We start from the raw sequence: 14,442 nt of genomic DNA on the forward strand, positions 1-14,442 counted from the left end.
TAGCCGGGGTGCCGCCCGAGCCGCCATTTTGAGAGTCCCGACACGCTCAAGATGGCGGCCTCTCTAGGACCCCGGCGGATAGGCGTTTACATAAAACGCCTGCCCGCGTTCGCCGGCATAAAAATAAATATGCATAAATATAAACATAGACATAAACATGCACAAACGTTAACCTGCATAGATATAAACATAAACATAAACATAAACATAAACATGCAAAACAATAATAATAAATATAAATATAAACATAATTAGAAATAGAAATACAAACATTAATAAAATCTGTGAGAAATGGGGGGAAAAACCATGAAAAATGATGGAAAAATCAGAGAGAAATGGGGGAAAAATCGGTGAGGAATGGGGAAAAAGATCAACGAAAATTGGGAAAAATCAGTCAGAAGTGGGGGATAAAAATCAGTGAGAAATGGGGGGAAAAGTCGGTGAGAAATGGGAAAAAATCAGTGATTAATGGGCCGAAAATGCATGAAAAATGGGGGGAATAATTCAGAGAGAAATGGGGGCAAATATCAGTGAGAAATGGGGGGGAAAATCAGGAAATATCCATGAAAATTGGGGGAAACATCCATGAAAAATGGCGGAAAAAATCAGTGAGAAATGGGGAAAAATGGGGAAAAAGGAGTGATAAATGGGGGAAAAAATCAGTGAGAAATGGGGAAAAAAGGGGAAAAAATCCACGAAAAATGGGTGGAAAAATCCATGAAAAATCAACGGAAAAATCAGTGAGAAATGGGGAAAACATCATGGTGAAATGGGGAAAAAATCAGAGAGAAATGGGGAAAAATCATTGAAAAATGGGGGATAAAAATCAGTGAGAAATGGGGGGAAAATGGGGAAAAACATCAGTGAGAAATGGGGAAAAAAATCTTTGATAAATTGGGGCAAAAATCATTGAGAAATGGGGAAAAAAATCAGTGAGAAATGGGGAAAATTTGGGAAAAATCCACGAAAATTGCGGGAAAAAATGCTTGAAAAATTGGGGAAAAAAATCCGAGAGAAAATCCCCGGGAATCCCCGGGAAAATCCCCCCGGAATCCCCGAGAAAATCCCCCCAGATTCCCCGGAAAATCCCCCCGGAATACTCTGCAATATCCCCCCGGAATCCCCTGGATAATCCCCCCGGAATCCCCGAGAAAATCCCCCCGGAATTCCCCGGGAAAATCCCCCGGGAATCCCCGAGAAAATCCCTCCGGAATCCCCGAGAAAATCCCCCCGGAATTCCTCGGGAAAATCGTCCCGGAATCCACGAGAAAATCCCCCGGAAATCCCCGACAAAATCCTCCCGGAATACTCGGGAAAATCCCCCCGGAATCCCCGGGGAAATCCCCACGGAATCCCCGAGAAAACCCCCCCGAAATACTCGGGAAAATCCCCCCGGAATCCCCGAGAATATCCCCCCGGAATACTCGGGAAAATCCTCCCGGAATCCCCGAGAAAATCCACCCGGTATCTCCGGGAAAATCCTCCCGAAATCCTCGAGAAAATCCCCCCGGAATCCACGTGAAAATCCCCCCGGAATACTCGGCAAAATCCCCCCGGAATCCCCGAGAAAATCCCCCCGGATTCCCCGGGAAAATCGCCCCGGAAAACCCGAGAAATTCTTCCAGGAATTCCCTGGGAAAATCCCCCGGAATCCCCGAAAAAATCCCCCCGGAATCTCCGAGAAAATCCCCCGGAATCCCCGCGAATATCCCCCCGGAATCCCCGCGAATATCCCCATGAATTCCCAGGGAAAATAATCTCGGAATCCCCGAGAAAATCTCCCCGGAATCACCGAGATAATGGCCCCGGAATACCCGAGAACATCCCCCGGAATTGCCCGAGAAAATCATCCCGTAATCCCCGAGGAAATCCCCCGGAACACTCGGGAAAATCCCCCCGGAATTCCTCGTAAAATCACCCTGGATACCCCGGGAAAATCCCTCCGGAATCCCCCGAAAAATTCCCCCCAGAATACTCGGGAACAATCCCTCCGGAATCCCCTGGAAAAACCCCCCGGAATCCCCTGGATAATCCCCCCGGGAATTCCCCGATAAAATCCCCCTGGAATCTCCAGGAAAATGCCCCGGGAATACGCGAGAAAATCTCCCCGGAATCCCCGAGAAAATCCCCCCGGAATCCCCTGGAAAATCCCCCCTGAATCCCCGAGAAAATCCCCCCGGAATCCCCGAGAAAATCCCCCCGGATTCCCCTGAAAATCCCTCGGAATTCCCCGGGAAAATCCTCCCGGAATCCACGAGAAAATCCGCCCGGAATCCCCGGGAAAATCCCCCCGGAATTCCTCGGGAAAATCGTCCCGGAATCCACGACAAAATCCCCCCGGAATCACCGGAAAATGCCCCCCGAATCCCCGGGATACTCACCCCGAGATCCCCGGGAAAATCCCCTGGAATTACCAGGGAAAATCCCCCCGCAATCCCAGGGAAAATCCCCCCAGAATCCCCGCGAAAATCGGCCCCGAATCCCCTGGAAAATTCCCCCGGAATCCCCGGAAAATCCCCCCGGAATTCCTCGGGAAAATCGTCCCGGAATCCCCGAGAAAATCCCCCCGGAATTCCCCGGGAAAATCCCCCGGGAATCCCCGAGAAAATCCCCTCGGAATCCCCGAGAAAATCCCCCCGGAATTCCTCGGGAAAATCGTCCCGGAATCCACGAGAAAATCCCCCGGAAATCCCCGACAAAATCCTCCCGGAATACTCGGGAAAATCCCCCCGGAATCCCCGGGGAAATCCCCCCGGAATCCCCTGGATAATCCCCCCGGGAATTCCCCGATAAAATCCCCCTGGAATCTCCAGGAAAATGCCCCGGGAATACGCGAGAAAATCTCCCCGGAATCCCCGAGAAAATCCCCCCGGAATCCCCTGGAAAATCCCCCCTGAATCCCCGAGAATATCCCCCCGGAATCCCCGAGAAAATCCCCCCGGATTCCCCTGAAAATCCCTCGGAATTCCCCGGGAAAATCTCCCGGAATCCACGTGAAAATCCCCCGGAATACTCGGCAAATCCCCCCGGAATCCCCGAGAAAAATCCCCCCGGATTCCCCGGGAAAATCGCCCCGGAAAACCCGAGAAATTCTTCCAGGAATTCCCTGGGAAAATCCCTCCGGAATCCCCGAGAAAATCCCCCGGAATCCCCGAAAAAATCCCCCCGGAATACTCGGGAAAATCCCCCGGAATACTCCTGAAAATCCTCCCGAATCCCCGAGAATATCCCCCCGGTATCGCCGAGAAAATCCCCCGGAATCCCCGGGATAATCCCCCGGAATTCCTCGTAAAATCCCCCTGGAATCCCCGGGAAAATCCCTCCGGACTCCCCGAAAAAATCCCCCCGGAATACTCGGGAAAATCCCCCCGGAATCCCCGAGAAAATCCCCCGGAATTTCCCGGGAAAATCACCCCGGAATCCCCGAGAAAATCCCCCGGAATTCCTCGTAAAATCCCCCTGGAATCCCCGGGAAAATCCCTCCGGACTCCCCGAAAAAATCCCCCGGAATACTCGGGAAAATCCCCCGGGAATCCCGAGAAAATCCCCCGGAATTTCCCGGGAAAATCACCCCGGAATCCCCGAGAAAATTCTCCCGAAATACTCGGCAAAATCCCCCAGGAATCCACGGAAAATTCCCCGGAATCCAGGAGAAAATACCCCGGAATCCCCATGAAAATCCCCCCGGAATCTCCGAGAGAATCCCCCGGAATCCCCGCGAATATCCCCCCGGAATCCCCGGGAAAATCCCCATGAATTCCCCGGGAAAATAATCTCGGAATCCCCGGGAAAATCTCCCCGGAATCACCGAGATAATGGCCCCGGAATACCCGAGAACATCCCCCGGAATTGCTCCGAGAAAATCATCCCGTAATCCCCGAGGAAATCCCCCGGAACAGTCGGGAAAATCCCCCCGGAATTCCTCGTAAAATCACCCCGGATACCCCGGGAAAATCCCTCCGGACTCCCCGAAAAATTCCCCCCGGAATACTCGGGAAAATCCCCCCCGGAATCCCCGAGAAAATCCACCCGGAATCCCCTGGAAAATCCACCGGGAATTCCCCGGGAAATTCCTCGCTGAAACCCCTGGAAAATCCCCCGAATCCCGGAGAAAATCCCCCCGGAATTCCCCGGGAATATCCCTCGGAATCCCCGGGAAAATCCCCCGGACTCCCCGAAAAAATCCCCCCGGAATACTCGGGAAAATCCCCCCGGAATACTCCTGAAAATCCTCCCGGAATTCCCGAGAAAATCCCCCGGAATTCCCTGAAAAAATCGCCCCGGAATCCCAGTGAAAATCCCCCCGGAATCCCCGGGAAAATCCCCCAGGAATCCCCTGGAAAATCCCCCAGGTATCCCCGATAAAATCCCCCTGGAAGCCCCTGGATAATCCCCATGGAATCCCTTGGAAAATCCCCCAGGAATCCCCGAGAAAATATGCCCGGAATCCCCTGGAAAATCCCCCTGGAATCGCGGGGAAAAATCCCCCCGGATTTCCCGGGAAAAATCCCCCCGGAATCCCCGATAAAATCTCCCCGGAATCCCTGAGAAAATCCCCCCGGAATCCGCGAGAAAATATGCCCAGAATCCCCGAGAAAATCCCCCCGGAATCCCCCAGAAAATCCCCCCGGAATCCCGAGAAAATCCCCCCGGAATTCCCGAGAAAATCCCCCCGGAATCCCCGGAAAATCCCCCCGGAATTCCCGACAAAATCCCCCCGGAATCCCCGGAAAATCCCCGCGGAATTCCGGTCCATTTCTGTAGGAGAATAGTTTGTAAGGATAGTGCAGAAGGCACTAGTTGCCAACGAGTTACAGCTGTACTGATTAGCAAGGAGTGGAAACAGCCTTGCCTGCCCAGTGAGGCTGGTTGTTATAAAAGCGTGGGTCAGCTGGCTGCCAGTTTCACTAAGCACAGCTCCAGCTGGAGGTGCAGAGCCTGCTGCAGTGTGGGCTGGAGCCTGCTGGCTGTGCTGCGAGGAGGAAGGGACACGTGGCCGTGCAAGGGATGGACAAGGTGAGAGGATGCTGTGTGTGGGACAGACAGGCTCAGGTGGCTGGGGAAGGGACAGGCTGGGGTTTAGCCAGTCGTACAGAGGAGAGGAGGAGTGGGTGCTGTGTGGAGCTGCCTGTGAGAAAAGGAGTCAGAGTTGCCTCAAAGAAATCTGTGGAGAGAAGGCATGAAAAGTGTGTAATGAAAGACTAATGTTGGTGCCTGTCATGTCTGTCTTGATATAATTGCTACAACGTTTTCTCAGAATGCTTGAATTTAGACATAAAATGAAAACTTTATTGTAAGAAAGGAATGCATTTCTCACCAAAGTGGTGTAGGGTGGGGGATCACAACTCACAGATGGCCTGGAAGCGGAACGGCCACAGGGGTTACTGTAACTGGGCCTCCAGTACCAAAGCCCCAGTGGGTTTAAAGGCTAGAGCTGGGCTGGGATTAGCACGGGCTATGCAGCTGGGCTCATGCACAGGTCTGTCAGCACTCCTACCCGAGGACAGTCCCTCACCTAGGGAGAGGTTCTAGGCCTGGAGATGAGGCTGAGTTTGGGAAGGGTGATGAGGACATGGTTAGGGAGGGATGTAAATGCATCTCAAAAGACTTAATTTTGAGGGGTGGCAAGCATTAGCTATAAAACAGTAAGTATTTACAGCTAAAGGCTGGAGGTGGGGGCTGTCTGAGGAGGACAGGACTGTTTAAGGCTGAAGTTGGAAGAGAAACCTTGGTGAAGCTTTTGCGTTAGAAACGGCCTCACCTGCCAAATCAGATTTTTGTCTTCAGGATTGCATGAGTGAGGATGCCACAGCCAAGGAAAAGGTTCAGGTTTGGGAGGCAAAGGCGAGTTAGGCAGGGCTGCAGGGCTGGGGCTTGGCTGTTTCCATACTGCTCAGGGCAGCAAAGGGTAGCTGGCTCACTGGGCCTTGGATCTAGAACTCTTTCTGGAACAAGGTGGAGAGCTGAGGTTCATGCAAGGAAGGGGCCAGGAATTCTTTGTCTGACTGGAAATGCCAGAGGGGCAGTGTGTGACTCGGATAGGATGATATGTTCGTCTGGCGAGAGTCACAAAAGAATATTTTGGTTTACTGATAACTGGGCAGCTCAGAAGTTACTACTTGACTTAGTTGCTGCTCCCATCTGTTGCACACATAAACAGAGCAAAGCAGACGAATTCTCTCGGAGCTGAGGTCTTTGACTGGCCCTCCAAAAATGCTGCCCGCTAAAAAACAGACGTGGGGGAGGAAAGTTGTCAGATACAATAGAGCAAGAAAAGGACACGGGCTTCAAAGTGCCCTCCAGCAGACCACGGAAGTGACCTGTCTGGAAGTGAAACCAGCAGTCTGCTTCCCCAGCCTCCTGGAAGCCTCTAACAGCTACACAGGCAGTGAGGGGAGAGAACAATTCAACCTAAAAATAATTTTCAGTAGCGTTCTGCACTGCTGTTAAAAATACTGCAACCAGGGAATGTGGTGTGGTGATAACTATTAGGCCTGTAAGTCTGGTAACTGGGGCTTTTAGCTCAAACATCTCGGTATGGCTACTTTGAGCCTTGTAAAAGCTGCGTTAAGTCCAATTTCTTGGGTAGTTCTACTAGCTCTAGCCTTGCTTTTCATCCCCTCAGTAACAAAGCAACTCCCTCTCGAGAATGTTATTTACTTTCCATATGATGTGCCTACCGATTTCTGGAATTGCAAATGTCTTTGGACACATGCGTAAATTTAAGTTTCAAGAAAGCTGTCAAGCTAAAACAAAGGCTTGCATAATGCAGAAGAAAATGTTTTATGGAAGAACTGAGAGGTCCCTACCTGGGCATAGAATTTGCTATACTAAGGTGTGTTCCAAACGGATCTGCCATCTAAACAAGCAGAAAAATAGTTGGAATGTAGTGAGTTCAATTTAACTACTGCTAGAAATAGGAATTATTAGCAGAGCTTGGAGCATGATATCACTAGCAGCAGTAAGACGCTTTTAGCTTGCTTCTCATAAATTACTTGTAAAAAGCATTTGTACCTAGTGTGTAGCAATTAATATTTCCCCATTTTCTTCCCCCCCGCCCCCCAGTCTCAGGTACTCCTTTTATTTTACCCTTTTCTGTCTTGTAACATCACCTTCCTTTATTTTATTCTATCTTCTGTTCTCAGAACATCGCAGCATCCTCTGTCAATGTGAAAGCATTTGTTCATCCTGTCTTGGAATGGCTGTCAATGTTGCCCTCTTCTGGATCACTTTTTTTTTTTTTTTTTTTTTTTTTTTTTTTTTTTTTTAACAATATGTTGCTAAATGTCAGGAAAATTAATCCACAAACACCAGCGGTTTATGTCCAAAAAGGAAACAGAGGAGTCCTTTTTGCTTTATTCGAATAAAGGGAGAGGCCATGGGACATTCCCCTGGGATCTCTCAAATTTTTGGAGGACGCAGCCTCCTTTTTATCCTATTTTCCCGGCCGCATTTCCCTCTCTCTTTTCCCATTGGCTGAGGTACTTGAGAGGCACAGACTTCCCGGAACGCCTGATACCTGAAATTCCCCTCTAATGTATAACCCTCCCTTTTAATTTTTAATTCTTCTAGAATTCATAGTTTCCCCCCGTTGCTTCTTTCATCTTTCGATATCCAATTTCATTTATCAGCAGCCCTGCAGTTTGTTTGTAAAGGCAAATATCTCTTTCCATTCATCAATCAGTGGAATCCATCCATTGTTTCTTTTATCTCTCAGTGCTAGCCTTATCTACAGGCTGATCCACAGCTCATTTGTAAAGACAAATTCAACATTCCTCTCAGCTAATAAATGAGAAGTTAGCTGAAAAAAGTAAAAACTGGATTTTTTTTCCGGTGTGTGTCGGACAATACAGTGGAGAGAATTTGCGGGAGGATGATCGAGGATATCCTATTATAATATCGTTCTCGGACATTTTACTATTTTAGATCATCAGTTGTATTCTGAAAGAAATCTATTTTAATGATATGTGTACGTTTGCACGAAGTTATAGTTAAATATAGCTTGCGGCTGGGCTCTTTAATGAATAGGGGTATTTTTGGTTTTAATTCAATATTTTATGCTTGTGGTGTGTAGTGTGCTGATTTATTTTTTAATGTTATTTACTACGTGCGCTTTTGTTTTTGAGTGAAGGTAACTTTCTGGATGGCTTTGTATTTGAGGCAGAATGAATTGAAGTAGGTTTTTAAAACTGATTTTTCATATGTACGATGGGGAGTTTAGTAGGGGCAGCTCTGATGGTGGGGGCTTGGTTGTTAATTTTATCAGACGGCTTTTGTTAGATACAGCTTTTAATTCTGGAAAGTTTTTTTTTCTAATGTCGTGCTTTGAAGGTGGTTTTCGAGGATGTATGGTATAGCTTTATTTTGTTTGTAGATGGTGTATGATAAGGGCTATGGTCTATTTATCTAATGCCCTGTTTTTTCATTCAGGTGTTGATAAGGGAGTTCTTGAATGGCGTTTTGTGTTGTTTTTGTTTTTGGTGGGGCGTTGTTTTTAAAGGATACCTTGATATGCATAAATATAAACATAGACACAAACATGCACAAACGTAAACATAAACATATAAACATAAACATAAACATACAAGACAATAACAATAAATATAAACATAAATAGAAATACAAACATTAAAAAAATCAGTGAGAAATGGGGTAAAATCAGTGAGAAATGGGGGGGAAAGTCGGTGAGAATTGGGGAAAAAATCAGTGATTAATGGGTGGGAAAATGCATGAAAAATGGGGGAAAAATTCAGAGAGAAATGGGGGCAAATATCAGTGATAAATGGGGGGGAAAATCAGGAAATATCCATGAAAATTGGGGGAAACATCCATGAAAAATGGGGGAAAAAATCAGTGAGAAATGGGGAAAAATGGGGAAAAAATCCATGAAAAATGAGGGAAATAATCAGTGAGAAACGGAAAAAAATCAATGAGAAATCGGCGAAAATTGAGGACAAAATCAGCGAGAAATGGGGGAAAAATCAGTGGTAAATGGGGGAATAGTCGATGAAAAATGGGGGAATATTCAGTGAGAAATGGGGGGAAAAAATCAGTGAGTAATGGGGGAAAAATGGGGAAAAAATCAATGAGAAATGGGTGGAAAAAATCAGTGAGAAATGGGAAAAAAATCAGAGAGAAATGGGGAAAAATCAGTCAGAAATGGGTCGAAAAAATCAGTCAGAAATGGGGAAAAAATCGGTGAGAAATGTGGAAAAAATCTTTGATAAATTGGGGAAAAAAAATCATTGAGAAATTGGGGGAAAAAATTTAGTGAGAAATGGGGAAAAATTGGGAAAAAATCCACGAAAATTGCGGGGGAAAAAAATCGGTGAGAAATGGGGGAAAAATGCATGAAAAATGGGCCGTAAATATCAGTGAGAAATGGGGAAAAAAATCAATGAAAAATGGCGGGAAAAATCAGATCGGTGATCGATAACTAATGCATGCCTATGGATTACATCGGTGATCGATTGATCGCAACTACCGATCGATTACATCGGCGATCGATTGATCGCGAGTACCGATCGATTAGATCGGCGATCGATTGATCGCGCCTGCCGATCGATTAGATCGGCGATCGATTGATCGCGCCTGCCGATCGATTAGATCGGCGATCGATTGCTAATGCCTGCCGATCGATTAGATCGGCGATCGATTGCCAATGCCTGCCGAGCGATTAGATCGGCGATCGATTGCTAATGCCTGCCGATCGATTAGATCGGCGATCGATTGATCGCGCCTGCCGATCGATTAGATCGGCGATCGATTGATCGCGCCTGCCGATCGATTAGATCGGCGATCGATTGCTAATGCCTGCCGATCGATTAGATCGGCGATCGATTGCCAATGCCTGCCGATCGATTAGATCGGCGATCGATTGCTAATGCCTGCCGATCGATTAGATCGGCGATCGATTGCCAATGCCTGCCGATCGATTAGATCGGCGAACGATTGCCAATGCCTGCCGATCGATTATATCGGCGATCGATTGATCGCGCCTGCCGATCGATTAGATCGGCGATCGATTGATCGCGCCTGCCGATCGATTAGATCGGCGATCGATTGCTAATGCCTGCCGATCGATTAGATCGGCGATCGATTGCCAATGCCTGCCGATCGATTAGATCGGCGATCGATTGCCAATGCCTGCCGATCGATTAGATCGGCGATCGATTGATCGCGCCTGCCGATCGATTAGATCGGCGAACGATTGCCAATGCCTGCCGATCGATTATATCGGCGATCGATTGCCAATGCCTGCCGATCGATTGCTAATGCACACTATTTGCACACTCCTTGCACACCCTTTGCACTCATACAGAGGCAGGAGGTTTCTCAGTTCTGGTCGCGGTTTTTTGGGGCGTTCATTCAGGGGGATTTCCTCAAGGATTGGGACACTCCTTGATTCCATCCCTTGCCTGTCTCCCAAGCGCCACCCTGTGGGCAGAGCGCGGTACTGCGCGCCTGCCTCTCCCAAGATGGCGGCTCGGGTGTCGCTCCCCGACCTTCTAACTCTGGCTGCAAAAGGAGGGTGGCACAGCAAGGAGCCCGCTCGCTCTAGTGGGATGCCTGCGCACGACGCCGACACCGATCCCACGGGTGCGATTTTCGGCGGCGTTTCCAATCGTGCGGACATCTCCTTCAGCCCGCTTCGGCCCGGGGAAGAGGGGCGGGGCCGCCAGCGATGGTCCCGGCGCAGCCCGGGCAGGCTCGGGGCGGAGCCGGGGCTTGGCGAGGCGGGGCACGGAGGTCCCGGGGACGGGACCGGGCGGGGCCGGGGCGGTGCTTTAGGGGCGGTCCCCAGTGGTCCCGGGCGGCACCGGGGGCGGGGCCGGGTGATCCCGGAGCGGTACCGAGCTGTGCTGGGGACGGTGCTGCAGGGGCGGTGCCGGGCCCGCCTCAGGGTGATTGAATGCCCAGAAATCGCCTCCTCTGCCCCGTGCTCACACTGAGCTGCGGGCTGCAGCGTGCTGTCGGAGCTCCGCACACAGCACGGATTTGGGCTTCCCCTCCTCTCAAACCCTCTCCCCCTTCTTCCTCCTCCTCATCTTCCTCTTTTTCCTCTCCCTCCGCCTCGCCCCCCTCCCCGGGCCCCTGACTCCCCCCGGGATCCCCTCCTCCGGAGGCGGCCCTTCCGAACCGACCCCCCCTCCAAGCCCCGGAGCCCGAGACCATTAAGGTAAGCTTTGGAATTGAAATATCAGGATATTCACTCTATCCCACTGGCCTGAAATTTCAGGATTGTACGATTTTTTCTTGAAGCAGTTACCTTTGCTGCAGGATTGTGTGGTCACCAGTCTCCTTTCCTGTGCCTCTTGTTGAAATTTGCTGTCAGATAACCGGCTAGTAACGAAATATTTGACAGAAATCAATGCTGTGAACGGACTTCACTGCAGCAGTTGATGAAAGAGCAAAGAAAATGTCTGTCGTGTTTACGCACCCCCCCGAGGCTGAATGAATTCTGATACTGTAATAAATCAGTGCAGTTGGTGCCTGCAAAGGTCTTGACATTGATCAAGAAGATATTGCTTTGGATTTTTACTTTTTATCAGCGTTTCTTTAATCTGTACTTCAGCACTCTAGCCTTTCATAAGTCTTCTCCGGTTTCCTCTGGCCCTGCAGAGTAGTCCTCTCTGTTATTGTCTGATCCCAGCTTTGATGCAAGGAGTACTTTTTGTCTTGAAAATTAGCATCCCCCTCTGCATATTTAAATTAGTTATTTGACTTTTGAGAAAAAGCTGGCCAGCTCGAAGTCCACCAGACACCAGAGGCTGCTGTTTTTAGCACCTTATTCAAAGAGGACATCCTTTAGTTACCTAAGGAGGGGTAGAGATTTACCCCTAGGAATAAGGAATAAATGCAACCAGACTGTCCTGCCAAGAAAAAATCCAGTTACAGTGACTGAATTCGGGTTTAGTTGCCCTTGATCCTTGCAAGGGATTAAAGGCAGGTTCACTTGGTCTCCCAGCAATGAATGTCTCAACCGAAAGCTGCTCAAAATGTGCCGTTTTTCTGATGGTTTTGGATTCTTTTGCCAGGTGGGAACATGGACTGCTTGACTTGTTCCTGTGTCCACTTTCCACTTCAGTCCTTTGCATTTTCTCTGAAGGGAAAGCAGGAACAGGGAAGTTGGGGCAGTTCCGTCAGCAGAAAGGCTGCTAAGAATAGATGGTAAGGACTTACTTTTCTGCACAGTGCCATGTAACTGAAGGCTCGTTTTTGGATTTCACATTCTGTTCCTGCCCGGTTTTGTGAGAGCTGCAGGTGCATTTCTGTTTCCAGACCCTGCCAAAAATAGTCGCTTATATTATAATGAATCCTTTTTCCTTCATGTTTTCTTGCTTTAAATGAATTCCCCTGTCAGACTGATGTGAGCAGCAGTTATTTTTAGAGCTGCTGGTGTTGTACACGGAGTAACTGTAGAACAAATGAGTTGTGATGGCTTCCTTGTATTTGATGTGTGGAGAGGAGCAAAGGCACAGATTCATCCTGTGTAATTGCAGTCGTCCAACGTAGGTGCCAGGGTCGGGAAGCTGGGCAAGGTTTCCTCTCTTGCTGGGCCTTAGGGGGAGGGAGCTGAACCCTGGTGTCACTCGGATTCCTTCCTCTTCTCCCTCCTCCTTTCTTGCTTGTAGAGCTGGAGCTCGGGGTCACCGAGTTTGGGTGCTCGCAGTCAGGGCCTGAATTTGGAGAGCAGGAAAGCGGGGGGAAGTTTCTAGGCACGTCAAAGCCTGTCTCTAGGGTGTGTGACTTGCTGTCTTCCTCACCACCCCCAGCAACTTGCACTTCTCTCTGGACCTTGCTGTGGTCACAGCCCACTGCTCATTTATGTGACTGTTCATCCCTCTGCCTGATTGCTTTAAGTACAAGTAGCCTGATTCAGGTTTAATTTAGCAATGATTTTCCTCTGTTTCATCGGTAGTTTTCTAAAACTCCCCTACAGGCTATTTTGAAGGTGCTTTTTTCTTTTTTTTTTAACTGCCTGTGATGATAGAAAGCTGTACCGCCCTCTGAAAGCAGTATAACCTGCTTTCCAAAAATTACAGAAGTAGGATTTTTATTGTCCACTATGCAGCTGAAGTCCCCCTAGTGAGCCTCTTGAACTGAGGGTGAGGAGAGCGGCAGATACGACTCCTCATCAACCTGCTCTTCTTTTCGTTCCTAAAAGAAGGAAGCATGAAGGTAACTATAGAAAAAGATCTGCATCCCTCGGGGTTTTGTATTTTAGGTGTTTTGAGGTTTATTTACACACCTCCTCCTTTGTTTCCTGGACAGGTTTTACGTGACAGTGGAGCGTTTGAGTACACGTGGAAGGAGCTTTCAATTTGGCTGGAGCACTTGGATAATACAAAAGAAGACCAGAAGGAAGCAGTGATTCAGTTTTTGGAAAAGGTAACGGTGTTCAAATCAGCTGGATAAAAAAATGCAAAGAATAGTGTTAGTGGAAACTGGAGGTCTTGTTGCTATTGTTGAGAAACCTGTCAAAGACCAGCGAATGAATTCTGAGAAAAGCCTTGTTTGGGATTCTTTATACGGAGGTGGCATCCTTCTTGTGTTCAGTGGGAGGGCAGCCAAATGATTTGTAGGAAAATGAAATCCAAAGAGATCAGCTGTTATTACAGCATTGTCGGTGTAAGGGTAGAGTGGTGTAGGTGTGGGTAGCTTTGATCTCCTCTTTAGGTGCCGACATTATCAGAGCTCAGTAGATGGTGGTCCTTGACAAGGAAAGGTGACACTTGCTGTTTACTCTTCAGGATGTTGAATGCCCAGTGCTTTGCCTCCACTGTGGTCTGCCCAGGTACTCGGTGTGTGGTCGCAGTCTAGGTGCCAAGTTGTGGTGGGTTTTTGTTTTTCCATCAGTGTGGCCTGTAGAGCAGGAACTGTAGACAGAATCCTGCAGAAGTGCTATGGAAGTTGTCCTCATAAAAGCTGCCCAGCTTTCAGCACGTGGTCGTTCTCAGTACCGTGTGGTTCCCCTGCACTTGCCAGCCAGCAGGTGCACTTACCTTTCTCCCCACCTTTGCTGACAGATCCTGCTGAAGCTGGTGACCAACCCCTGTCCCTACACTGACAAGGCAGCAGACCTGGTTCAGGCAGCCAGCACGCTCCAGGTGGCTCTGTTTAAACAGGACTCTGATAACATCAGCATCCCCGTCTCTCACATTGATGGTATGTGGTAACCTGTCAACATCCCAACTCCATGACTTGGGGATACACTTTCTAGCCCTAATCAGCAAACTGGGGATGGATAACTCTGGCAATCCTGTTAAGTAAGGGCCCTCCAGGATTCAGCTCTCCACGTGTTCTTGGTATCAGAAGTCGAAGTGGAATTGCCAAGTTGCCGCTTTACCTCTGAAAGTCATTTCTGCCGTGGCTGTGCCACTTGAACGGTATTTGAAATCTCTCTTCATGCTCTTGCAGCAGCGTTTTTGAACTCAAATG

General features: G+C 48.7%; 1 protein-coding gene across 1 annotated transcript; it reads left to right on the forward strand.

Moving 5' to 3' along the window:
- The first annotated feature begins 12,499 nt into the window (after positions 1–12,499).
- On the forward strand, positions 12,500–14,310 carry LOC148217841 (nucleolar pre-ribosomal-associated protein 1-like). The gene is made up of 3 exons (XM_088158452.1): positions 12,500–13,182; positions 13,276–13,392; positions 14,031–14,310. The coding sequence occupies exons 1-3, from the start codon at positions 13,177–13,179 to the stop codon at positions 14,178–14,180; spliced, it is 273 nt and encodes a 90-aa protein (XP_088014578.1). The 5' UTR covers positions 12,500–13,176; the 3' UTR covers positions 14,181–14,310.
- The last annotated feature ends 132 nt before the right edge of the window (positions 14,311–14,442 follow it).

The sequence above is a fragment of the Sturnus vulgaris genome, unplaced genomic scaffold, assembly GCF_052056855.1.
Source record: "Sturnus vulgaris isolate bStuVul1 unplaced genomic scaffold, bStuVul1.hap1 Scaffold_2054, whole genome shotgun sequence".
In the NCBI taxonomy this organism is placed as follows: domain Eukaryota; kingdom Metazoa; phylum Chordata; class Aves; order Passeriformes; family Sturnidae; genus Sturnus; species Sturnus vulgaris.

Bases quoted from the DNA above. Each gene is read 5' to 3' on its own strand.
- LOC148217841 (XM_088158452.1), top strand. The intron at 13,393-14,030 runs GTAACGGTGTTC...CTTTGCTGACAG, and splicing joins TGATTCAGTTTTTGGAAAAG to ATCCTGCTGAAGCTGGTGAC.